Here is a 26,608-nt window from a genome sequence, read left to right as displayed (position 1 = left end):
TCATTAGTTAAATCTACCAAGCTCCTTCATCCCCACTGTGAGTAGTTTCCTGTGGTGCAAGCGAAGACTTTAGTGTGGGGCACAGTTCAGTGTCATGCAGCATCCAAAGAGCCTGAAGTTAGCAGAAATTCAAAGAGAGGGTTTTAGATCTTCCCAAGTTGTGGGATTGGCTGAAATCCAAGCCAATTATAGCTACATCTCCAAGGTGAAGAAGGACACAGCCAACATCTGGGTTCCATTTATAATCCCAATGTTCCAGGAAGATGGAAGAACTAGTTACAGGGGTGTTGAGTGAGAAGGCCTCAGAAAGGCCCATGCACAGTGCCCTTAAAAGCATGTTCCTGTCTCGCAGCTGCCCTGCGACATGAGGAGACTCCACCCCTTCCATTCTGGCACCTACAGGAGTGGTCCCATCCTGGGAGTGTTCCCGAAAGGACCAGTTCTACCGTTCCTCAGTATTTTCCCTGCAATGGGTGCAGGATGGCATGGTGCGGACAGAATCTCTATGACCAGGAAATGAGTGTGAGCAGTTGGGAAGTGAAGGCAATGAGTTCTGTGAAGCCTAGTGCACAGTCTGCTTAGCCTTCAAGCAAGGTCAAGCAAGGTCAAGCAAAGTTATCATGGCCCTGGGGGGATGATTGCAGTGAGGTGAGAGAGAATGGTCAGCTCAAGCCTCCTTTGGTTGAATTTTTACATGTGAATTTACCTGAACCCACTAAGATGCTCAGAACAGCAGTTGACACTCCCCAAATCCCCATATCTTGATTCCTAAGCATTTTATCTTAGTGGTTATTTTTGCATAACATGTAACTGGCTTTCTAGTAACTAGACCTGGAGCTTACCTTACCTTCCTTTCTTACTGTTGGCTGGCACATCTTTTTTTTTTGAGCTGAGGACCGAACCCAGGGCCTTGCGCTTGCTAGGCAAGCGCTCTACCACTGACCCACATCTTTTTATTCATGTTTCTCTGGTCACAGGAGTTGGGAGAAAGAAGGTGAGGGAGGAGGACGCAGAGAAATGGGGGAAGACAAAGAAGAGGGAGAAAACAAAGAGGCTGTTATCAAGTGTAACCCAAGGAGGGAGACTCCTCTGGCCACCTATGTGCAGGCAGGATGTGCTAGTTGTGACTACAGTGCACTGAGGGTCATGGAGGAGACAATGAGCTGAAAGCCTCTTCCGAGTAGGCAAACTCCTTGACAGGGTCACTGAAGCAAAGCCACCAGGGCTCTATCGCAGGCAGGGTCTAGCCAAGGCTAGAAGAGAATGGGGACCTTTGTGAAGGGCAAATGACGTGGAGGGCAGGTGGTATTTGTTTACCTGTGTGCAGTCACTTTCTGGTCTGGCCAAGAGGAAAATGGCATTCTCTTGGAAAAGGTGGTCATTACAGGGAATACAAACTGTCGGAGAGACCATGTAGAATGCACTCTGTTAGGGGCTTCATGACAGACAGTAATGTGGTGGGAACACACATTAGGCTCCAGTAAGACAGGAAACCAGAGAATTGGAAGGAGTCCTACTTGCTCTTTTATAACCTGGATTTCTTGAGAACAACTAGGGCTATAAGGCCATTCACTTGTTCTTCCAAAGGCACACACTCCAAAGGCTTAACCACCTCAAATCAACTTCCACCTCTTAATGGTTTCCACAATCTCAACACAGTACACTGAGGACCAAGCCTCCAAATACATTCCTCCCCCCACCCGGGGTGGGGGGCAATGTTGCTAAGCTGAACTGTGCCCTCTACTTCTCAAAAGGAAATGCTAATCCTACAAACTTCAGAATACTATCTTATTTGAAAAGAAGGCTGCAGATGCGCTAGTTAAAATCAAGTCAGACTGAAGTAGTATAGGCCACAGCTCTCTTCCTCATAAGAGAGAGTAGCAAGGAGAATGACTTAAGATGACCAAGCAGAGATAAGTGAAGTAGCTGAAAGCCAAGGAATAGCAGATTGGTAGCTCCAACTAGAAGTCACTGAGGCCAATGGTGACTTTCCCCACACTTTGCATGGAAACACTGTCCCTGCAGACACCATGACTTAGGATTCTGGCTTCCAGAAATGTAAGTTAGTGCATGCCTTGTTTAAGACACCCACTACATAATAGCTTGCTAGAGCAAGGCTGGAAACCAACTCGAAGGCTGTCAAGTCCTCTTTCATTTTGGAAAATAAATCCATCTTAAAGGTTTAAATACTGTGAGATGTCTCATTAGCATATCTGTTGTTGTGATAAAACACCACAGGGAGCAACTTGGGGAGGAAAGCGTTTATTTAGTTTCACAATTCCTGATCACAGTCCATCATTGAGTGAGGCCAAGGCAGGAACTCAAGGCAGGAACCTAGAGGCAGAAACTGCAACAGAGGCCATGGAGGAGTGTGGCTTATTGGCTTGTTCCCATGGCTTACACAGCCTGCTTTCTTCTATAACCGAGGACCATCTGCCTAAGAGTGGAACCACCCATAGAGGCCTGGCCCCTCCCACATCAATTGTTAATCCAGAAAATGCACCAGAGGAAAATCTTATGGAGATTTTCTCAATTGGAAGCCCTTCTTTCCAATTGTAAGTTGACGTAAAACTAGCAACACTGAGGAGCTATGACATTAAAATTTCCCAAGATATTTGCATTTGAAATGATTGCTGATGAGAAAAGGCAGGAAGTGAACTATAAGGATGGAATTCAGACGTCACTGAGGAACAACCTCTTCCCTATGCATCATTACATAATGTCCATAACTGCTCATTGCAACGGAAGTTCCGCTACTGTGTTGGAGGTGACTTAGGATCTGCTGCAGGACAGGAGTGTGATGCAAAAGACTTAAGGTTTCAATTCTAAGGTCCACCCCAGGAATAACTCAAATAGTTCCTGTTGTTTCATTTTGGGATTTGTACCTAAGATTTCCCTGGGCAAAAGATTTATGAAGCTAACATGGATTAAAAGTTTATGGCATTCTTTAACTCACAGTAAGGCAGTTTTTCTCTTCACCATTTCTGCAAAACATGCCCACTTCCATGTGTATTTGTTAGCAAATCAGAGCTACCCATCTATACTACGGACCCCAGGTGAGGAAATCAAAACACAATGCACAGAATAGTTCCTCCACCTTGGTTCTTAGGGATTCTAATAGTGTAGTGGGAAGCTTCGCAATTTTTTTTTCTTTGTTCCAGTCTTTTTAGAACCCCAAATCAAAATCCTTATGACTCAAAATGTGCTAGGAGACTGTTAGAAATAAAAGTCAAAATCTGTAGTTTATACTTGTTGATTTATGGGCTGTCCTTTTTGCCGCTGGATAAGCAGAGCAAACTATCAGGATGCCATATTTGCATTCTTGCTGCAGAGGCAGTAGCAGTCCGGAACGTCAGAAACAATGTATCTGACACTAGGCAAACACACAAGCCAAAGACTAACTTGCAATTCCAAAACCAACGTGCTTCTCATACACTTGAACATTTTCTAATTTTACAGGTAAGATCTCACTGGAAATCCACAGCCATCCTGGGACTTGGGAGGATTGGTATTTCTTACACTCACCCACAGATGGGCTCAGAGCCTAAAGAGGTTCAGAGAATGCTCCCCAGGCCTGAGCCCAGTTATTGAGGGCAGAGTAAGGGTTACTTCTTTTTTTTTCTGAGATTCCTGCACTCAGTGAAGGTTGTCCTCCCTGCCCCCCCTTTTTTAAAGAGTGTTTTAGTGGAGAGAAAGCTTAAAACTGGCTAAGCAGTGTCCTACTTCATTTCCACTGTTTCTACCCTGAAAGCTTAAGTCACTGTCTGCTTTTTGTTTTTGTGATAAGCAACAAGTTCCCGGAAATAAATAACGAATACCGTTGTCAATTCCTTTAAAAAAAATTTCTTCACTTAAGCATGCGAATCTCAAAATATTCTTCAAATTATAATAGCTATTCATCCACCCACTCTCTGCCTTCAAGACAGCCGCCACAGAGCACCCAGAGCACCAAGGCACTTCTGGCTGGGTAGGTGGGCCGACTGCTTACTCCGGGATTCTGGAATGTCTCTCGGGGTTTTCTTCTTTCTTCCTTCCCCTAGACATCCTCCCTTTCAAGTCACAGGTTGGGGTGAGTACCTTGAAGGGGGAGAGAGAGATGAGTGTGGACCGGCCGGTTGAAGGATGGCAAGGCATTTTGAAGTAATATGGACCCCGAAAAGAAATCAAGGACAGGCACTCGGCATCTTAAGGAAAGCACCCCGTTTAAGTCCAGACTCCTAGCTCGGGTCTTTGTGTCCTTTGCAAAGTGGCCCATGGGGACATCGGGCTGTGTAGTGAGACTTCCCACTTCCCAAAAGCAGATGACTGCAACGGGTAGGAAAGTCCTGAACTTTCAAAAGCATCTCATCCCGCGAGAGGAAGTTTCAGGCTTGGCCTAGGGAAAAGTACCAGGAGGTGTGCGGGGGTGGGGCAGTGGTGATCTGAGAGGTCTCCGGAGAAGGAAGGGGAGTCCAACCGGAGAGCAGGGAAAGCCAAGTGAGAAGGCATGGGCGCAGCGCCGGGCAGCGCGCGATCCCCGGCTTCTCGGCTGCGCGGGAGCGCAGGCCCGGAGGGCTCGGGTGACATCACCCGCGGGCCCCTTCCTCCTGCCGGGTGGGTGGGGCCTGGCGCGCCGCGCGGGCGCGGGGTCAAGGAGGGGGAAGAGGAGGAGCAGGCCTGGATGTGTCTGTGTGAGGACCCGGGAGGGGCGGAGGCGGTGGAGCGCGTGGCTCCCGGCTGCCCGCGCCAGCCCTGCCCGGCCCGACGCGCGGCCTCAGTGGCGCCCGCAGCGCAGCGCACCGGGATCCGCGCGCGGAGCGGGACCCCGCCGGGCGCGGCCTGGAAGGAGCGGGAAAGCAAAGTAAGGCGAGCAGTACTCCCAAGTTTTTCCCAACTTCGCCCCCTGCGGCGGCGGCGGCGTCCCGCTGCTCGGCGCGTCCCCAGCGCTCCCCGGAGTGGCGGAAATTAGAGGGACGGGCGGGGGTGGGGGCGCGCGAGGGAAGAAGGAGCGGGGAAAGAGAGGAGAGTCTGGCCACATCTGTGAAAACTTGGGGAAGGAGGGCGGGGAAGAGGAGGGGCGCAGGAGCGCGCAGAGGGGAGCGCGAAGGCCGCGCGCAGCGGAGCTCAACTTTTGCAACCCGGGAGCTCGGCCTGGACGGGCCCTGGTCGCTGAAAGTCGACTTGACGGTCGGGGGCTCCTTTCTTTCCCTTTCTCCTCCCACCCGCGGTTGAACCAAATCAGAACTGTCACTCAGGGCCGGTGACTCAGAGGGATCAGATTACAGGATCCCTGAAACTGATGCGCGGGCTGCAGCGGCGGGAGGGAGCGGACCGGGCCGCGCCGCCGGCGCCCGCACACTCGCCCGACCGCCCCCCTCTCCCCGCCGCGCCCGCTCGCTCCGCCGCTCGCCCGCGCTACACCATGCCCGCCGCGGCCGCACACTGCGACCAGCCGGCTCATCCCCGGTAGCTCGAGCCGCCCGCCGCTCCGCCGGCGCAGGTCTGTGGATTTGGGACCTGACAGCCACAGCCGCAGGTACGTCCCGCCCGAAGTTCTTTGTTTTGCGGGCCCCCGCAGCCCGCCCTGTCGAGCCGCCGCGCGGCGTCGGAGCAGCTTGCGTGCGCTCGCGCCTTCCCGCGCTCTCGGGGTCTGGACTCGGCGTTCTCGAGACGGACTGCAGACCTCCGGCCCCAGGGCGCGCGGACGAAGTTTGCAACCGCGGCGCCCGTGCCTACTCCTCGCCAAGAGCCGCGCAGAGCTGGGGGCGCCCGGAGCTGCGGCTGGTCCTCGAGCCGCGGCACTCTGCAGCTCCACTGGCGCGCACCGCCTGGGGATGCGCGGGGCCGGGGTGAGCGGATGGAGGGCGCGCCTCCGCGGTGGGAGAGGAAAAGTGAAAGTTGTACCATCTGTGGGTGATTTGGAATTCTGTCTCTTCCTTTCCGGAGGTAGGGCAGAAAGAAAGAAAAAAGCAAGGAAGAAAAGTAGCTGTGGCCCTTGCGGTAATCCTTTAGAGGCCGACTTTGCAGAGAACAGAGTTGGGTATGGATCACTCTACTCTGCTAGGAACACTTAACTTTCTGGAGTTGCAACGGGGCCTGGGCATGTGGAGTTAATATTGATCCTAAACCTGAATGGTGAGGTGGTGAAGCGACTTTTCAGCAGATGGCCACATGCCCTCACACTCGGCCTGGCCTTTGCTTATTATCCTTCGGTGAACTTGGTATCCTTCGGTGAACTTTTTGCCTGTGTCCCAGAGTGCACCTTTTTGAGTACCACGCCATTCCCTAGGCTTCCTTAGCTATGTGTGTAAAGACCACTTAGGGAAGTTGGCTGCACCGACTTTACACCCGACCCCCGAACCCTCCCCCCCAAAAAAAAACTTGGTTGTAGACTGCAAGATAGATCCTGGCCTCGGGTACAGTGCTCATGGCCCTCTGCCAGTTTATATGTACATATATTTATGTAAAACATTTTCTCCCAGCTCTGTGCCAGCTGTTCCACATTTTCCAGCTGCCACTTCAGTTTGAAATGATGGACTGTCGTCCTCAAGTAAAAGAACCCTTCAGTTCGAGGTATGGAGGGCCGGCCGCTGTGCAAATACAGGGGCAGTGCCATTAGCCCCGCTGGTATTATTAGTTCCAAAAAACACCTCATGGCCTTCTTTTCCTCCCCGTCTCCTCAGTTACAGCTTTCCACAGTCCAGTATGTGCACTGTTGAAAATTCAAGTGATTAGGCCCCCTTTTTTTTCTAAGTGACTTTGTGCAGAACTTGGGTGAGGCCATTTTTTTTTTCTGTTTCTTTCTTTCTTTCTTCCTTTTTTTTTTTTTTTTTTAAGATTCCTGAAATATGTGTCTAGTGGGAATACCTTCTAGAAAAAGAGTTGCAGCTTGAGAGCATTGGGCATGGCTGGGGGAAGGGGGACTGTGCTATGCCATCTGAAATCATCTCATTTGAGTCTATTTAAGGGGAGACCCTTCGTTCATTCTCCTCATGTCACAGGCTTGTACTGTTTGATGTCTTCACGAGCTATAGACTGAATTCTTCAAGAACTGGTCTAAAGTATTAATTTTGAGTATTTATGTAATTGCTCTGTAATTTGAATAGGTGCCTTATTGATTGATTCCCGTAATTATTTCATTTGGGTTTTAAATTAAAAATTAATAATAGTCTGACAGTTTCTTAATTACATGTGTCAAGATTATTTTGAAGCAGGAAAATGCTGTGTTTTAAAATAGTGAAATAACCTTAGAATCACTTCATTTTTCTAAGGCAGAGCAGTATTTCAGTGGAGAGGCTATATTAAAGCAGTGGTGGTTGGTTTTAACAATGTAAACTGTTCAGAGTAGCTACAGAATTTGTTTATGTTAGGAAATATTGGCCTTAACAATCTGGTCCACAAGCTCTGTGGCCAGTTAGATTATAGTCAGACCTTAAAACAAACATAAAATAACATTTAAATGAGCTGAAATTGCATATTTATACAGAGCAGAGAGTTTATTTTACACTAAAAGCTATTTAATTAGAAACTCTCCGCCTAAGGGGAGATCCTTTCAGGGTATGTAATTCTTAAAGTCAGCCCAGGGAAGCTTTTGGTTTAAGATGCATGAATAAGTTCAATGTGAGAGGTGTCTAGTGAAATTTCACACAGGCAGAAACACTTTAAAAGATATAAATTGCTTTATTGCTAATAGACGGGCAGGTTTAGCTTAGATGCCTACCAATTCCCCTTGCTTTTTACATGCTTGTAGTCCTTGACTGAACTCTGGTGTACATACAGTTTTTATTGTTTGTCTAATTTGCCAAGGACCACAGACAGAAATGAGAAAATTCAGCACTGATGAAAAATGGCTTTTTTGGAGTTACTTCATTACTTACTTAGTGAAAGAATTGTGAATTTAACAATTGGATTCCAGAGCCTAAAAGTTGAACTCTCCTTTGTTTGGAAGCCGACGAAGTTTTCTTAATTACCTGCACGCTGTAAGAGTTACAGACTTCCTTTGGGCTTAGCCATTTAGAAGTGAGTCCTGTGTAAGGCATGCTGCTTGCTGCATTCCCTACCCCGCTTTCTGAGGACAGTTTGGAAGCTTATGAAAGGAAACACTTTAATGATCATTGTTGTATGCACTCACGTATATGGAGACAGTAATGTTCTAAGAAAAACCAGTCTTGAAGAAGTGAGTCAGTGAGTCACGAAATACTCACGAAAACCTTAGTAATGGAATGTTAATGCTTTTAGACTATAGTAGATTATCTTAAAAGTCAGAATTTTCTTTTTTCTGCAATTGTTGTAAAGCCCCAGCTGCAGAGTTCTTTGAAGGAGGTTTTAGCTCTTCTGGCATTCAAAGTCTGATTTGTTTTGGAAGATTCAAGGAATTTTCTGCCAACTTTTATATCGAGAGGCAATCAAAATGCTGAAATGGCTACAGAACAGATACATATATGTATTTGTTAAACAAAAGGTTCTCTAATAATGATTTCAGGTTGTCTTCTCCTTAAAGCCTGGGAGAATCTGCTGCCCTTCACTTGATGTTGTCACTTTTCTACATGGAAATTGGTCTGTTCTACTTTCAAAGCCAATAAAAGCGGACACTAAACAACAACAGGGCTGAATGGTGCTGCAACCTTTCTCAAGAACTTTGCAGTGTATTTTTCATCTTTACTTTTATTTGATGGGCCTGTGAAATAGAGCTGTAGGCTGGTGAAGACTTTAAATGAAATTTCACACTTTGATGATTTTTTTTTTAAACTTTGATATATTGACAGCAAAAGGAGCTGCAGAGCTTTTATATAACTTGAGCAGTAAGGCCAAGCAGCAGTCAAACGTCTCCATGCATTTGTGTTTAACTGCAGAAGAAAAACATGTCCATGGGCAGTGGAGGTTCTTATCAACCCCCTAATCCCAGATCCCAGCAAACCTTGAGGGCATGCCTCAGATCTTGCTGAAGTCACTGTGGACTCTCACAGTTTGCAGATTAAATATGCTATGTGTTCCTGGCTCCAGCAACGGTTTTATGAGCTCACTAAGCTTCCTGTCTTAGGATTCTTTTCTTAAGTTTTTAGGGCCTGCTGAAGGCTGTGCTGTCTGAAGTAAGTGGCCCTTGTTAATTTAGAGACTCTTTCCATTTTTCATTCTCTCTTTAAAAATTGCCAAATTTATTATTTTTAAACTGAAAAGCTAATTATGTCGGGAAAGGGGAGGAGAGCTGCTGGAAAGAAGCTGTGTGTGCAATGTCTTTATGAGCTCATTTGTTTGCAAACTTGGTGTGTTGTCTCCATTGTTTTACACTTTCCCTTTGCCTAGCCCCTGAAAAGTAGACTTTTTCCATCTGAAATACCAAGTGCATACTAGTTCGTTCTTTAGTTGCCACTGTGGTGTGTGTGTGTGTGTGTGTGTGTGTGTGTATGTACGTTTGTTTCACCTGAAAGTGTTTTTTGTTCTGGTTGTGTATATTTCAACCCGACAAAATGTCTCAGAAAATCTATGGCTTTCTAAAGAAGCTGAATGAAAAAGCCATTACATAGTTAATAAGGTGGCACCGGGGACTTTGCGGCCCCCTCTTGAAAGGCAATATTGTATTGCGGTCCATGTCTGCCTCTGTGGTATCTGTAAGCTATATCCTCTTAGATGGTGTGCTAGCATTTTGTGTACTAGTCATAATTAAAAAAGAAAATACTTACATCATTGTCCAGCACCATGTCATGTCATTCCCAAGAGAACCCAAGCCAATTTTGTGTTTAAAGGTTATTCAATGAATGAAATCGTGAAAGCCCATTTGTCAAAGTACTGCATGGTTTCTGTTCGTTTTCAAGCCCCAAATTCATTGTCTGCCCTAGCCCAGCCATTAGTCATCAGTGTATTAGTGCTGCCTTCAGGCCATGCTGCCCAGCACTTCTTCACACTATTACAGCTTTGAAAGTGTACTCTGTCGACTTGTAGAATTACTGCTCTGATTTCCGCTTGGCTGGTTTGAGGTAAGTCCCCCTCCCTCCCTTCTAGCTGACTGTAATCCTTGCTTTCTTTCAAAGCTCCTTTCCAGAGATTTAGAGGAAAACTTTCTTAAGGACCCTGTTGGCATCCTCCCATGGTTTTGTTGCAGCATGCACTATACATTTAAATTTTACCTGAAGTAAATTGGATTGGGTTGCAGGCTTGAAAACAGTTAGAGGGGCTTGGCTTTGCTTTGGAGGGGAGGGGTCGTATAGCAATAACTGTACACAACATCCTTGTGTATCTGTTTGATTTTTATGTTCCAGAATTAGTTCAACAGTAAGGGAGAAGTGCCATTCTTAAGTCCCTGTTGAAATAACTTTAAAATGTGTAGTGTATTTGCTTATTTTAAAGCAAGGTTTTTTGTTTTTGTTTGTTTTTTTAAAGATTGCATAAAATGCTTAACAAGACTCCAGAGTGTTTATGTTATAAACTGTCATTTAAAAAAAATGGAAGACTCACCAATTAGATGAACGATAAGTTCAAATTTTATGAATGAATGAATGAATGAATGAGGTAGTTAGGCCCTGTTACTGATTACATTTTGTGTTATTTTTTTTAAAAGAAAGATTTATTAGTGTGTGGAGAAGCTTCATCCAGCAGCTTTGAAATGAAGCCAGAATGACTTGAGATGTATGGAAACCTGCAGTCCACTGGCCAGGCACGTGGACCCGACCATGCTACTTCAGGACAAGGCCTGCTGTTTGAGCTGTGAATGCTCCAATAGAATTCCAACCAGAGTCACATTGAGGGTGTGGGTAGCACTTGATGATGCAGGCTAGATTGACAGTCCTGTATATATATAAGGTGAAGAATGAGTCAGCTGGAGAATGTTGTTTGAATAAGAAAGTTTACAGGATAAGTGGCCCATGGGTAATTAAGTGTTATAAAGTAGGCTCTACATCTGAAAATTCAAAAAGTTTGAAAATGTGGCCTTTAAAATTGAAGTTAAAATTTGACTATCAAAACTTTAAAAATTAGGAGACTAGTACTGAATGAAAAGAAGTCGAGTGTCTTTAGTTTGTCTGTGGCTGATGTTAATACATAAATATCAGTCTCGTGTGTGTGATTTAATGGCGTGGTAGCTCAGGCCTGTGCTCCTAACACTTGGAAGGCTGAAGCAGGAGGATTGTCACAAGTTTCATAGTCAGTTTCAGGCTGCCTGGCGTACAGTGTGAGAACCCATTTCAAACCCCAGCAACAACAAAAAGGTCAGTTATTCAGTTACTCATAGAGCATGCAGTCTGTCTCCGTAAGCTTTATTCAAAGATAGAGGATTCTAGGAACTGTAAGTTATGTAAGTTCTATGAAAACAGCAAGTTGTTTTCTGCTGCTGTGCAAACATTCTTAATTCTTACAAGCCTTAGTGAAGCACTCATGGTTTTGTGATGTATATGGATGTAGTGGGAAGACTGTGAATGGGAACTTATTTATCAACTGACATAGATGTCTAGATCTAGGGTTCTTTGGGAGGGAAGGTCTGGATCCAGCTGCTGCACAGGAAATTCTGGTGTCAGCTTGCTGCCCATCACTGCTTCTTCTTTAATGGCATCTGCTGTGCCCCCAGAATAGCCTGACCAAAGCACAGGAGGCTGGTGGCTGTGTGGGACTCAGAAGTGGTAATGAGTAGTAAATGAAGACCTCATCCTTCGCTCACATGTTATAAAATAACCTCTGGCAGCTGGAGTAGTAGATTGCAATCTCTTACATCAACACCAGAAAAGGCACAAACAATGTCATTTTGTGATTTTTTTTTTAAAGTGTAATAACAATGATTTCTTTCTTGTTGAATAGTCCTTTCAGTGATGGTAGTTAAATATATAAATTTCCCAGGGTAGCCTTGGCTGTTCTGGAACTAGCTCTGTAGACCAGGCTGGCCTTGAACTCACAGAGATCCGTCTGCTTCTGACTCCTGAGTGCTGGGATTAAAGGCGTGCGCCACCATCGCCCGGCTTAAATATATACATTTTTTAAAAGTTTAGATGTAGTTAATTTCTGAAAACCAAATTCACTGAATCCAGTCAGTTATTTCCCTGTTAGAGCAATTCCATTTTGGGATGTCTGTTAAAATACTGCTTTTCTACAATGAGAAGCATCAGAAAGGGAAGGAAGGAAGACTGAAAATAATAAGCAGCAGGTTTGGAGATCCCTTGGTTTTTCCAAAGGCAGCTTGGGTAGATTTCAGCTTTCTCATTCACAGATGAGGTGTGCTGCTCTCTTGACCTTGGGAAAAGTCATCCTAGAAAGGTGAAATGATTGTGTATTAAAAATTACAGTAGTTAAACATTAATGAAGGTTTCATGAAGAACTTACGAAGTTGGGCTTCCTTGTCTGCAGAAAGGAAGACAGTACAGACAGGAAGGGAGACAAGAGCTTAAAATCTTGAGAAGTGTTGGTACGTCACAGAGGTTCTGCATAACCAATTGATTTTAAGTTCAGAAAGATACCTGAACAGTAGAAAAACCTCAGGCACATTACAGACTGCTTACGTTTCCTTCCCAAGATGGGCTGAATTCTCTGCATTTTTCTTCATTGAACCTCCAGACTATTTTTCTCTTACAAAATTGATGAAAAGTTTTAAAGTCAGCTTTAGTTTTGTCCTTCATGTTGAAAAAAAGTTCTCCTCTCTCTTAAGGAATTATTTTCTTTAGGAAATGGTTTATTTAATATCTCCAGGAAGTTATAAATATGAAATAGGACTTTTTTTTTCCTAAATGGTTGCTTCTTCCATGGTGTCCTAGTAGTAGAGGATGAGAGAACCATTACTCTTCAGTGATGGAGTGGAAGGCTGCCCCCCAAATTCCTTCTCAGCCTGGTTCATTGTGGAACTTTGAAACATTAACATATGAGGGAGACCATTCAGCTTAACAATGTCCAGGCAGGTGTGAATAAAAGCCTCATTCCCTGGAGCAGCAGATTCTTCAACTGCAGGGTGTAGTTTCTCACATAGGCCTGCTCTTGGTGCTCGGAGCCTGGCTGTGCGTTCCGGAGTGACTTCTTTCTGGTCTCTCAGGGCCTGTAGCTGTTCTAATCTATGAGAAAACTGGTCAGGTTATCATCAATCCAGCCTTTAGCTTAGTTGTTTTGCATCTTTAAATGCATTAAGAAAAAAGCCACAGCAGAGTTATTGCCACAGTTCAGGTAACAGCAGTAAAACCAAGTGGATTAAGGAAATAGGTGTTGGCGATGTGCTGCCGGTCTGTGACTGCCAGAGTTCGGTTCCAGCGTAGGCTCTAGGATGCCCAATTGTCACTTTTAACCCTTAGGCTTTAGTTAGCACTGGTGCTTTCTTTGGAAAAATGTTAGTGTTCAAATCGTAAAGCAATCCTGAATACCTACGGTTTGGAGGTACTACAGCTGGGAACTGCAAGGGGAGAGACCGTCCTTACAGGAAGCCTCTGTGATTAAGGTTGAGCTTCCTGCAGGGCTTTCTGAGAGACGTGAGGCTGTCTGTCTGTCTGCTTTGACCATTCACAGCACTCGCATCTGTTTAGGGTAACTAGGAAGGAGTCCAACCACAGCCTGCTCTAAAGAATTCCCGTAGTCAGTGGACCTGTCTCACTGAAGATGATCAGTCACTGTGAGGCAGCCCCTCTCCCTGAGGTGACTCTGAGAGGGCTTGAGGCATTTGTGTGAAAGTGCTTTGAAAAACGTAGTGGACCCCTCCCCTCCCAAATCCTCCGACTTGGCAAATGCTCCCTCCAACCCCCTTCACTTTCAGAGTGAACATACACTACAAGCCTTATTCCTAGTGGCTTCAGGAAGCTTTTATTGCATGGTTTTTGGGGAGGTTGAGGCAGGTTCACAATTAGAATTTAGAAAAGAAAGATGTACCTGCAGGCAAATTGCTAGTAGGGGAAGGAGTAGGTTTAAAATAGGGTCTGAAATTAATTGTGCTCCAGACTTTGGCCTCTGGGAAATTACCAAAGGTTTGGAATAGTTGAGTGAAAAAAGCCTTGGTTGTTTTGCCTCCAGGAAGAAGCTTTTATCCCTCTTTTTTTTAACCTGTGAAACTTAAGACCTTAGAAGGCAAATGTTAGTTGCAGGCTTCCTGGGCGCCCCTACCTCTTTTGCTAAGACTCAGACTCACCACCTCACCCCCAAAGGGGGAAAAACCAGCAGGAAAAGTCAAGTGGTCTGCCTGCAATCCTGCATGTAATGTGGTCTGCCTGCTATCCTGCATGTAATGTATCAGTGGTGAAAGACAGACTTGAAGGAGACAGGCCAGAGTTGTAAACAGGGAAACTGCCTCGGGAGGAAAGTCTTGATTTCATTCATATCTTAAAAATAGTGGCATGTGTTCTACAGAGGAAAGTATTTGAAGTGAATCGGAATTAATTCCCACCCTCCTTGATTCTTAAGTTCCTCTGGGCTCCAAGGGGAGTGATAGGGTGGTGCTTTAACCTGTCACGATTCAGCATTCCAGCAGGGGTCAACTCTGGCCTGTGTTTCCAGATCCCTTAATGTCCTAAGAAAGAGCCACCCTGAAGGGAGAAGCAGTCACCATTTCAACAGTTAGATGGGGTGTGGGCATCCATGGTATTAAAACTTTCTCTTTGTGACAAGGATAAAATTGTGTTTTTATCAGTAAAATAAGCTGATATAATTCATGGTGCTATACAGGAAGCAGATGTCTGCCTTGGCAAGTTGCCATGTTATAGCCCTGCACCAAGCATTGACTACACTTAAATAATTAGTTGCTAATTAATGAGATCCAAAAATAAGTTGTCAAAATAGAAGAAGGGGGTAGACTCTTTAAGTTACCAAGGGCCTAGTTTTTAAGAAATCTATTTCAAACGGGTAGGAATTAGTATTCTCCAAGACCATTAATTAGTAGCTTTCAGGCGATGCCTCTTGGCACTTGAACCTTTCTCTGCTGTGATGAGTTCTGGGAGGGTTATCACTTTTTAAAAATGAAGTTCTGTGCCTTGAGGGGTGCCCAACAACTGCATAAAATCCAGGTTTGCCAAGCAACTTTGGTGACTTGTTTGTTCTTACTGGAAACCTCATCTCTTGATGGGATGATCTGGTTCCTTTGCATGTTTTGTTTCCTTTTTGCATTTTAAACGTACTATACTACCCAAATTTAGCTAATGAAACTTTAAGTTTTGGAGGAGATGGTTATAGTGTCTGGAGTGGCCAAAGAGTTGGGAGCTTTGATTAAGGATTCTCGGTAAAATTTTTAGCTTTTATATAACTTGCCAGTTTTCAATGAAACATTTAGTATAGAAGAAGATGTGTTGTAGCTAGCTCAAGAATATTTAAAATTCAAGACACAGCAGATTTAGAAGTCATGGGGTCTCTGTTGAACCTTTATTTATCCAGTCAGCATTTGTGTGTGAATTAGTTGTTGGGACGGTAGAAGCCTTCTTCACCCGAGGCTTCCAGTCTGGAGTCGGGAGACGGATGTTCAGCAAAGACTTTTTTTTTTTTCTAGACACAGTTCTTTATCATTACAGTTGGAGCTGGGATAGGTTTGTCTGGTCTGTGAATTCATGGCTCTGGGATACACTTCATTCATTCTGTAGTGAAGAAAGACTTTGATGAGACCCTCTCATCAACACGTAGCAGTAAACAAAAATAAATGTGCAGAGCGGTTGTTTGGAATCTGCAGTAAGCTTGACAAGCAGTGCTTCTTCCATTACAGGCTCTCAGGTGCTGTTCTTCATGACAGATGCAGTGTGCCAGACAAGGACCAGAGAACCAGATCTCTTAGCAAGCAAGCCTTCAGCAGTATGGGTACTAATGGCTAGTATTAATGGTTGCTCAGGGATACTTGGAGTAGGGGTGGTGTGGATTGGGTTGAGTTGCTCTTATGATGTACTTGATCTTTGTTTTGTTTTTTGGAGACAATGTGTTACTGTGTGGCCCTGGATGTCCTAGAACTTAATTTGTAGAGCAGGCTGACTTGGAACTCATAGAAACTCTCCTGCTTCTGCCTCCTGAGTGATGGAATTGGAGTTGGGTGTCATCCCCCCAGCCTTGTGATAGACTTTAAAGATGATATTTAAAGCTGGGTGTGTGGTGCAGTTCTGTAATCTGATTGAAGATTAGTCTGAGGGAGGAGGTTGAGGAAGAAGTGTTGGGAGTTTGAGGCCAGTCTGGACTGTGTATTGAGACCTCACCTTAAACAAACAAAATCAATTTGGAGAGAGGATTAAAAGAGTTATTCCGAGTTTGTGGGTTTTTTGTTTGTTTGTTTGCTTTTTACTGTGACTGCATTTGGAGGTCAGAGAATGACTTGGGGTGTTGGTTCTCTCCTTTTATTATGTAGATTCCAGAAACCAACCAAGCTTTTCAGGCTTGAAACCAGTGCCTTTACCCACTGAGCTATCTCTGTGGCCCTCTAATCTGAGGTTTTTGTTTGTTTGTTTTGTTTTGTTTTGTTTCCTTTTTAGAGGTACAAGCAACTATTGTAAATTTCTCTTTAGAGGTTTTTTTTATCCAGGTTTATGGAAAAGCTTTTGAGAGTCTGTGATCTCTTGGAAATTAATGGGTGTTTTTAGAAAGAAAGTTTTTGCTGTTTTTTTCCCCCTCTCCTGAAGAAAAGCATCAGAGTGCTTCTGTTGGAGGCAAACAACAGAGACTGAGTGCAGGTTGCCCAGGATTGCGCTGGACAGCTCCTGGGGCATCCTTAGGGAGTCTAAATGGGTGCTGTCCAGCCCCTTGCTGTTGGGTCTTATTTTTCATTGTGCTCTCTGAATATGCTTTCCAATGCAGAGTGGGTTTTACAGTTGATAAGTACACCTTTTTTCTTTTTATCCTAAAAAACACTCGTGTGTTTTAGAGGGAATGACAGAAGATATTCTTGGAAAAGATGGAAGTTAATGGAAGAGCTGGTGCCCCAGTGTTGGGTGTACAGCTTTTGGTTCTGAAGCCATCATTGAGTGGCTGGAATTCCAGGACAAGGGGGATATGGTGTACATTAAAGAATTTAAGTTCCTTTGCAAACATGAGTTAAAGCTGACTAAACATATATCCTCCAGCGTTTTCACTTTTGCCAGTTAAACAGCTCTTTATTCTGTTTCACTAATCACTGTTTTGATTGAACATTGTGGTGTCTGCTACATGTAGAAAATAAGCAGATGACTAGACAGATGAAATGTCTTCCGTGGGTGTTGCAGTCTAGAGTGCTTGAAGGAGACATGCCTGAGAGTGGACTTTCCATCTTCGTATTCTTTATAGCTATGGAACATGACTGTAAAAGAGAATATGCTGGACTGAAAATTGATGAATGATTAGTTGAGCTATTATCCCGTGAATGAAGCTGACGAGAGAAAGATGAAGTGACTTTGCCTGTAGTTGAATTTTCATATTCTGTAAGTGATCCCAGCGTTTGCTGTCTTCACTTTTTGGCTTTTTGTTGTGGGATGGAGAGATACTGTCTTATTACCTTTGTTTAGGAAATTAACCCAAATGAATTAATGTTTTCATTTTAAGAATACAATTTGCCTGGATGTTTTTAGGTTAAGAAGCATATTGCAATTCAGGAGTCTTAGTGGAAGAAGCAGAAATCACAATCTATTTGGCTGAGCTATCCCCAGACTGAGAGCTCTGGGGAGGCGTGCTGGGTGCTCTTTAAAAAGTCTAGTTAATAACTGCCAGCTTTGTTCTGATTTGGGAGTTCTCTTTGTGCCTCTAAAGGTGATCGACCTCCTGAAGAGAAAGGTGCAGATATGGCCTAAGAGTAACCTGACACTTGAGTTTTAAACTGTAGACAATTGAAAATTAAAATTTAGATCAGTGGTTCTCAACCTGTAGGTTCCAGCCCCTTTGGCAAACCCCTATCTCCAAAAATATTTACATTAGATTCATAACAGTAGCAAAATTATAGTTATGTAGTATCAATGAAAATTGTTTCATGGTGTGGGGGGACACCACGACATGAGGATCTCTGCTAAAGGGGCATAGCATTAGGAAGGTCGAGACCACTGTTTTCCTTTGCAGATAGCAAAGGCCGGGATCACTTAGGAAATATGAAAACTCAACTGCATGTGACTTTGACTGACTTTTTAGTAAAAATACCAAGTATTTTTTGCCAGAAAAACCTTTGGAGAAATGTCCTCCAGGTTTTGCTAAACCTTTCGCCTTTCCTCAGATAGACGATTCAGAGAGCAAATTTTAAATAAAGGTTTCTCCTTCTGCCATTTCGGGAATTTGATGGCACTGTGGTGTTTTATAGGCATTCCTTTGAGAAAGAAGCGGAAGTAATGAGAAGACATTATGGAGGCCCAGTCCCACAGCTCTGCAACCACCGGGAGGAAGAAAGCTGAGAATCCCATCGGGAAGTGTTCCACGAGAACAGATGTCAGTGAGAAGGCCGTGGCCTCCAGCACCACTTCGAACGGTGAGTGGCCCCACAGTTCCCAGCAGGCAAGCCCCAGGCATTGCTGTGTCCTCTGCATCCCTGAACTGAGCATCCACACCTGGACCATTGATTGTTCTGTGAGAGGCTAAGGTAGCAAATGGGCCAGAGGATGGTGTATGGGGTGGGCAGGCTGCTTACCTACTTCAGGGTGTAATTTGGGATATCAGTTTTGTGATATGTTGTTTATTAAAAGAAGTTCTTGTTTTGGTAAGAATTAAAAATGCTTTGAACTTCACATGAGAAGCCTGTATTAGTCACAATAACACAGTAATTGTCAGTCTGTGTCAGGATCTCCTTCTCCCACCCGAATTAAAGTTGTCTAGTGGAGAGGACTTTAAAATTTGGCAACCTTAAGATAGTCCACTTTATGTCCACGAAGTTTATTGTTGGTTTATGTAAATTTAATGTATTTAACTGTTTTAGAGATATCACAGAGTCACCATTTATTTTTACATTTTAAGCAAAGCATTGAGAGGCATTTCAGTTCAAGCATGGGCCCTGAATATGAAATCCAGCATCCCCTAAGTGGGAAAACAAAGCTGGAGGGTTGTGGTGACGTTCTCTTCCTCTCTCGGCTTCCCCACAAAGTGGGCCGTTAAAAGCCTTGATTTTTGTAGCTTTAGCTATTCCTGCCCCCTTGGATTGCACTCTGCTTCTCTGTGTGCCCTTAGGAAGAATACGTTGGCTCAGTCTCCTGGTTCTGGTCCTGCATGACCCAGCTCACTGATCTGCCTGACCCAACCTGACTTCTCTGTGGTTTTATAATTTATGTGTTACAAGAACATTTTAGTAGGTTCACTTTCTTCTTTCTCCTTCCTTCCTCCCTTCCTTCCTTCCTTCCTTCCTTCCTTCCTTCCTTCCTTCCTTCCTTCCTCCTCCTTCCCTCTCTGTCTGTCCATCCATCCATTCATCTATTTTATTTTTTGTTTTTTTTGTTTGGTTTTTTTTGAGACAGGGTTTCTCTGTGTAGCTCTGGCTGTCCTGGATCTCAGCTCTGTAGACCAGGCTGTCCTGGAACTCACAGAGATCTGCCTGCCTCTGCCTCCTAAGTGTTGAGATTAAAGGCCTATGTCACTACTGCCTGGCTGACTTACTATTGTTTTAAATGTGCCATTGAAGAGTGAGCTTGATTTGGAAGCTGACTGTAGCCCAGAACCATCAATTCTGAGGACAAATTTTCCTGAGGAATCTGGCCCTGATCTGTGCCCATCTGTGTGTGCTCAGCTTTGCTTTAAGTCTGCAGTCCTTTTATCAGGTTCTTGATACAGCTGTGGACTGACATAGCCGGAGGGAGGTAGCTGGCTGTCAGCCTTGCAGGCCAATGTGTCCAGGTTTCCATTGATCTCTAGGGAGATACATGTATGTCTGAGTTAAAATAATGGATTCACTTCACCTGTATGTGTGTGAAAATTTGTATTGCTCCCCTTTTTTTGTGGCACTTAAAACCCAGGGCTCAAGCTTATTTAATACAGCCAGAATATTTGTCTCTTGTGGTCCAGCATTATAGAAAGCATTTGCTCTTCAGAAACATGCTATCTTGGTTTCTTTATTTTTTTGAAGTTTATAAAAATTAGGCTCATTGTTTTATGAGTAGAAGCAGCATATAAAGTGCTGGTTATTTGTGGTATTTTATAAGATAAGCACTATCTCTTTGTTAAGCTTCATGAAATACCGATTTTGTTCGTCATCATGGCATGTGAGTAAGGTTTGAGAATACAGCAGAATATGTGGATATTTCTGAGGACAGGCCAAAGCCAGTGTAGGCTGGTAGGAGATGTCATTACACCATGTGGAGTGTTAGAAGCCACTGTCCTGTCTGAGTCCCCAGCTGAGTTTCATCAGTGGTCCCTTGTGGGGAAGATGCTGTTTCTTCTGTGGATCTTGCTCCCATACTGAGACACATGCTTGGGGGTGGGAGGTGGATGTTCTCCATTGCTGCTCAGCTTCTTGTCAGTCAGTCTTTGACCATAGGTTCCCCTCCTAACCATGTTGAAGGTGAATGGAGCAGTACTAACCTGAGCCTAGTGGTGGCCTGGAGGCCTGGAGCAAAAACTATTCAGATATAGGACAGTCTTAATGCCAGTCCTGTACTTGGCATAATCACAGGCCTGTTTGCTAAGCCACATGCACTTCTGCCTTCCTAACCTGATCAGCCTGTGCCCTTGAGGCCCACAACCTGTCTAAACGTGCCCAAGTCCTGTCCCACATGGAAGTAAATACTCATTGGTCATGCTTGCGGGGCACATATCTGAATGAGACCTGTCCCTGAGTAGTTTTTCAATAGTCCTGTTCTTCTAAGGAATTCACTGATTTTCATTTGGGGACAATAAAAAGCTCCAGTGAAACAAAAGAAAAAAAAATGGAAATGTTATTTCTCAAATGTAAATTTCCACTGAACAGACTGACTCCAGGAAAAGCAAGCTACCTCCATTTAAGCTCTACCTTGTCCTGTAGATGAGTGTGCAGACTTTAGTCCTGCGCTGATTGAGTTAGAGCTTTTGTTAGGCAGCCTGGTAAAGCCTGGTGTTCTGTGTGTGCTGGCCTGTAGTGGGCATTATTGTGGTTGTTGTCTATCTATTCAATAGTCTGTCTTTCCACCTGCCCATCTCTCTACAAACAGTTTAGAAGAGCTTAGGTACTTACACTGAGATCATTCACAGAAATTGGAACCATTGAGATGCCACAAAAGAGAGTACACAGTGATTGTGCCCATTTTTAGTTGCTTATGCTTTCTTTACAACTGCTCTGACATTGAGTTAGTAACCAGACAGTTAAGATTTAGTTTAGATATCAAGATGTATGAACCAAGTGAATGCAAAATGTGTATTTTCAATCCCACCCATTTTAAGATGAAAAGTAAATAGACAAAAAAGTTTTGTTACTGGTGAAGTATTGGTTACATTGACTTAATTAACTTTTCCAGTCATTATGTGGTATAATTTGTTCTTGATTGTGAACATCCCAGCCAAACCACGCACATTCCACTGCGTGTCCTTACAGGTCTGTTTTCTTGCTTTTCTCAGTTGAGAATCGGCTCCTAGAATTTTGTTTAAACATACACAGACACACAGCCAAAATGGATGGCTCAGAAACCTTGAATAGCATTGTAAATAAACATTTGCTACATGAGATTGAGATTTAAAACAACATGAGTGAAAAACTACTCTAAATCTTGTATGGGGGAAAGAAACCAGGCCAAATTAGATCTCTGAAGCATTTTAGGGTCCACATGTGCATGCAAAGCCTCCAGTGATCTTCACATAGGAACCACCTTGTGTACCTAGTTTTCTGTTTGCACACTTCAGCTTTAAGCATTTAGTGCTATTCATGAAATGGAAATGACCCAGGAGATGGCATTTAGTTTCCTGAATGTTTTTTAAGTACAGTTGTGATTTAAGAGATTTTACTTGAGTGTATATTTAGATATTAGGTCTCATATTGACTTGAGAATGTCCAAGTCTGTTAATAAGATAAACTGTAGGTAAATGCTTTAATGCTCTCTGTTTGGGTATGATTCATTACTTCCTAAGCTACACATTTTGTTTTCTAAGTAATGAGTTTTAAATACACATTTCTTCTGCTTTTCATGTTCTAATTAGCCTATAAAACTTCTCTGTGACTTGAATATTTAATTTAAAATGTTTTTTCCTCATTTTTGGTCCCTGAGGGTTTTTTTTTTTAATAGTCCCTTGATAGTTCTTATTAACATGCTACTCTGCTTCAAGAAAGTATGGTAGGATGCAGGAGCAGAAGTAGGCACATCTTTGTGAGTTAGAGGCCAGTGTGGTCTACATAGTGAGTTTCAGGCCAGTGAGGGCTGTATGGTGAGACCATGTCTCAAGAAGGAGGGTGGCAAACTTATCATAAATGATCCAGGCTGTGGTTTTGAGGTTGTGGTAATTACTGAGATATTTTATAAGTTGATAGAAAGCAGAAATTCACCCAGTTGTGATGAGGTGGGGAACCAAAGCTGACGGATTAATTGATAGGGTGTTCTCTGTGCTTTTTGGTTTTTTGTTTTTTGTTTTTTTTTGTTTTTGTTTTTTGTCTTTTGCTTAAAAGATTTTTGATGTTTGTGCTTTCAAAGTGTCCAGTACATAGGTGTTAAAGTATGTGATGTCCATTGGACCTGTCACTAGGAGTACATAGGTCTTAATGTATGTGATGTCCGTTGGTTTTGTGACGAGGAATACATAAGGTTTGTGGTATTTGCTGGTTTTGTGGCTAGGATTGAGATGGTTTCTACTTCTCTTGAAACCTGGAATTGAAGTTCATTGTTGTTCCCCAGCACATACTCGGTCACCTTGACTTTTCTCAGTGTTACATGTCTGCTTAGAAGCAGATGGGGAGTTTGCTGCAGATAGACCTTAGGTTTTGAGTTTTATATTTCTTTACACTTTTTGCTTTCCACATCCCATTTCTCGGCACATGTAAGATAGATGGGAGGGACGTCCAGGTACTTTGCACTTGGTGTTCTAGTGTTCTTAGGAGGAAATGTAGGGTTTGGGCATCTAAAAGCTTAGGTTGAGTTTTGGTGATGTCAAGTACTAGTTATGTGAGTGGATGATTAAGTCTCTTAGTGTCTTGGTTTCTTCATGTACTTAGCAAGGGAGTAATTACATCTACTTTTCCAGGACTTATCTGGAGAAGTTCTCTTCTTCTACCGTGTTGGCCTCAGGGATTAAACTCAATTCATTACACTTGGCAGCAAGTGCCTTTCTCTAGCCTCTGAGCCACCTCACTTGCCCAGGTTTTCAGATGAAAAGGAAAATGTTCAGCAAAAGTAATGATGAATTTGCTGGATCCAAGATGTTTTGTAAATCACAAATCTAAGCAAGCCTGCTCATCTTGAGGAAGGATGGATAAATGAACAAAGTAAGAAAGAAATGAAGTCTTTACCCCCTTTCTAAAAGCCCCCTGAACTCCAAACAGAGGGTAGATAATGGTTTTGTGAGAACATAATTTTAAGAATTTATTTCAATTTCTTAATGTTTGAAAACGCATTGTGTGCATTGCCTTGGAAGTAACATGCATGTGTCTGTTTCTCCCCATTGTTTTCTGGGTTGGGGCACCCTTTCTGAATGTCATGCTTGCTTGCAGTGTGGCTTTTGTATATTAATTACAGTTTATTTATTCTACTTTCACAACTTTTTTTTAAACCCAGCTACCTGGTGATGATTAATTTTCTCTTAAGCATGCTGTCTTGGGCTCTGAACCCATTTATCTCTGGGCATCCCTGATTTCCCCTTTTGGTTAACTATATTGTCTTTCCTGCAGTCATCCAGGCCTGAAACCTCACTGTCACCTTTTGACCCCCATCCAGACTCCTGGTAGATTTCCTTCTGGTCATTCACCCATATTTTCCTGCAGCCCACCATGCCATGACAGTTCCAGTGGCCTTCTGCTCGCCACCTTGAACCTCTCATGCTTGGCACATACTCCTGCCAGATTAACAGTGTTGTGATTCTCGCTGTTAAGTCTCTGTTCTGGAATCTTCAGTGACTCACAGCCGCCTACAGGATGAAGCTCAGAGCCATTAACTTAATGTGTAGCTATCTTCTAAAGCCTGACACCAGCCTGGCTCTGATCTGCTCATTGATTAAATGCAATCGCTCTTTGCTTTGTTCATGTGCTTCTCCACAGACTGAGAATTTGGCTAATATCACCATGTGTTTGCTGTCAGTTCTTTTCAAATGTGTGTCCTCAGATTTTCCTTGCTTTTTTTTTAATTTTTTTTTTTCTGTCCTTTTGGAAATTGTGTAATACCTCATTTTTAAGTTTTTATTTCTTGGTCATTATAATTTTAATTAATAAGCTTTGTATGTTAGAGTGGTTTTAGGTTCATAGAAAACTTGAGCAGAAGGTTCCTTCCCTTCTCTCTTATTGATATTTTGCATTCTGTATTGTCTGATAGAAATGGTGCATTATCTCAAATCTGTGGTTTTCATTGGGGTTCATAGGGGCATGAGAGAGGGAGAGAATCAAAGTTGACTGAGGGGTTTTAAGCCTTGGTGATTGCAGGAAAGGTAATATACTTAACCAAAACAGTGGGTTTTGACATGTATCCACATTGCAGTACCTATAGAATAGTGTCATTGCCCTAAAGAGCCTGTGTTCCATGTTTGTATTCTTCTTTCTTTTAACACTTAATTTTAACTTTTCATTCAACTTCTGTAGAATAGCAACTTACTTATCTGCCTTGCCCTCCATGCCTTGCCCCAGCACAGTATTTGTGGCCAAGGAGACCTCAGCAGATGGGGACTGATACTGGGAAGTCATTTGTGTGCTTCTGCCAGCCCTCAGAGCAGAGACGGGGGCATGTACAATAGGACACTTAAGATTGATGTGTAGCTAAAATCCAAAGTTTGAACTTAAGCCCTGCCAGAAAAGGTTATGTGAGCTTGGGCTACGCTGCATGCTTCCCAACTGGCACAGTGGGGACACAGATATTTCCACTGGTAGTAACTGACTGGATATAATTTGGCAGGATTTAATTCACTGATAAAATTTTATCCCAGTCCTTTCAATGAAGTATTGTAGTATCATTTGTTAGTAATCTCGGAGTGGCTAACATTTAATCTGATTTGGAGAATAACCCAATATTTTCTGCATGAATTCCAGACATGTGGTCATGGGATCCTAAACTAGCATGTCAGTATCCAAGACCAGGGAATAGTACTTCAAGTCGTTGGTCCTGATGTTGCCCTAGGTTTAATGAATCAGATGCTCATTTGTAAATACTCAGTGAGAATTTTGGATGCAATCCAACTTTGTACTGAGATGCTGCATTGAGAGCAAGTTTTCCCACTTTTGAATCTCAGTATTAGATTTCTTCTAAAAGAGCACCTTGTAGATGCTTAGATTGATCCACAGCAGATCACACTCCCATCTTGCCCAGTTCTGGCACCCTGGTAGAATAAAGAGCACAGCCTGTGTTTGCTCTCGGAAAGTCCCTGGGTTGCCTGTGATTGCTGTGCTCAAGTGGTGTGGGCATTTTATATTTCAGAAACACACTGGTCAGGATCAGAAACAACCACCAAATAGTGGAAGCTCAAGGAGCAGGAGGCCAATTGTGGGAGGAAAACTCCCTCTGGGAGGTGGCTAGTGGCCTCCCACCTCCCACCAGTCTGACCCTGCAACCAGGCAGGGGCGGTTCCATTTCCAAGAAGCTTGCAGGAGGCAGGGTGGTGCTGCAAAATCTCATTATGTGCACAGATGCACTTCCAAATGCATCTGCTTCTGCTTAAACTTATTCCCTACATTCTTATGTGGTAAAAATCACTCTTTGTGGTGATCTTTCCATGACTTTGGACAAATTTAGGTCATTGAACCACGACCATAATCAAGGCTGAATAGTGTCCCCCTCCCTAAAATGGGAATACATATTTGAGCTTTAAAGTCCACTTTGTAATTCATGCGTTTGTTCGGAGTCACTGGCAAGTGATAGGAATTGTAGAAATTGCAGTAGTTGTTGGAAGTTGTGTTTGTTTTATATTTTTACAAAACCTGTCTCTTAAGCCTGTGAGTAAAATTTACTCTTGGTCTTTTCTCTTTAATGTTTCACATATTTCATTAGGGCAGGAGGAAGAGTTCCTGCGAACTGCTGAGAAAAACACTTCCTAGTACCTGTCAGCTTGATTCTTTTCCATGAGGGCATGGGCAAGGTGTATTTGGGGCCAGTTCAAAATTCCATTTTATGTTGAAAATTACAAGCAGCCATATTGACAAAGACTTTTTGTTGTTGTTTCTGATTACTTTAAATTATTCACATGAGAAAACTGGAATCTTAATATTTAGCACACCTGCAACCTAGAGGAAAAGTCAGAAAGTCTTGGCTAAGTAAATAGGCCCGTCCCTCTCCCCTCTCCTCTCTCTCTTTCTCTCTTTCTTCCTCCCCCACTACCCCTTTTTACTTCTGGGAGCTTCTTTTTCTCCTTCGCTTTTGTAGATAGGACTTCATCTCAGGTAGAGAAATTTTTCTATAAAGTTATCCCTAGAACTGCCATTTCCCCCATCCTTCACTCCCCTGCCCCCGCTTTGACTTTTCCCTCTTCTTGGGCTTGTGCTTCTTTCTTCTTCCCCCGCTCAGCTGTAGAAAGTTGAGTTCCATCCTAATTATGAAATCTCCGGAGCCCATTCCCACATGGTTCTGTAAATGGTAGCTCCATCCCTGTTCTTTTTATCTCTCTCAGCTCTCCAGCTTGACAGCTGAAAAGGTCTGACTGTGCCACACAATGGTTTGATTGGTTTCTCTGGGGGACACTTTTCCCT

The 26,608-nt window shown here is 43.5% G+C and overlaps 1 protein-coding gene across 1 annotated transcript in view; it reads left to right on the top strand.

The window, feature by feature from the left end:
* Positions 1-5,367: 5,367 nt before the first annotated feature.
* Positions 5,368-26,608, top strand: part of Gli3 (GLI family zinc finger 3) — a 268,430-nt gene continuing 247,189 nt past the window's right edge. The window contains exons 1-2 of the mRNA XM_036187579.1: positions 5,368-5,515; positions 18,152-18,316. Coding sequence (XP_036043472.1) covers positions 18,193-18,316 — 124 coding nt within the window. The 5' untranslated portion in view covers positions 5,368-5,515; positions 18,152-18,192. The remainder of the gene's footprint in view (positions 5,516-18,151; positions 18,317-26,608) is intronic.

This window comes from Onychomys torridus, chromosome 5 (assembly GCF_903995425.1).
Source record: "Onychomys torridus chromosome 5, mOncTor1.1, whole genome shotgun sequence".
NCBI classification, from domain to species: domain Eukaryota; kingdom Metazoa; phylum Chordata; class Mammalia; order Rodentia; family Cricetidae; genus Onychomys; species Onychomys torridus.
Note: the sequence above shows the minus strand (reverse complement) of the source record. Positions and strands in the feature narration are given on the sequence as shown.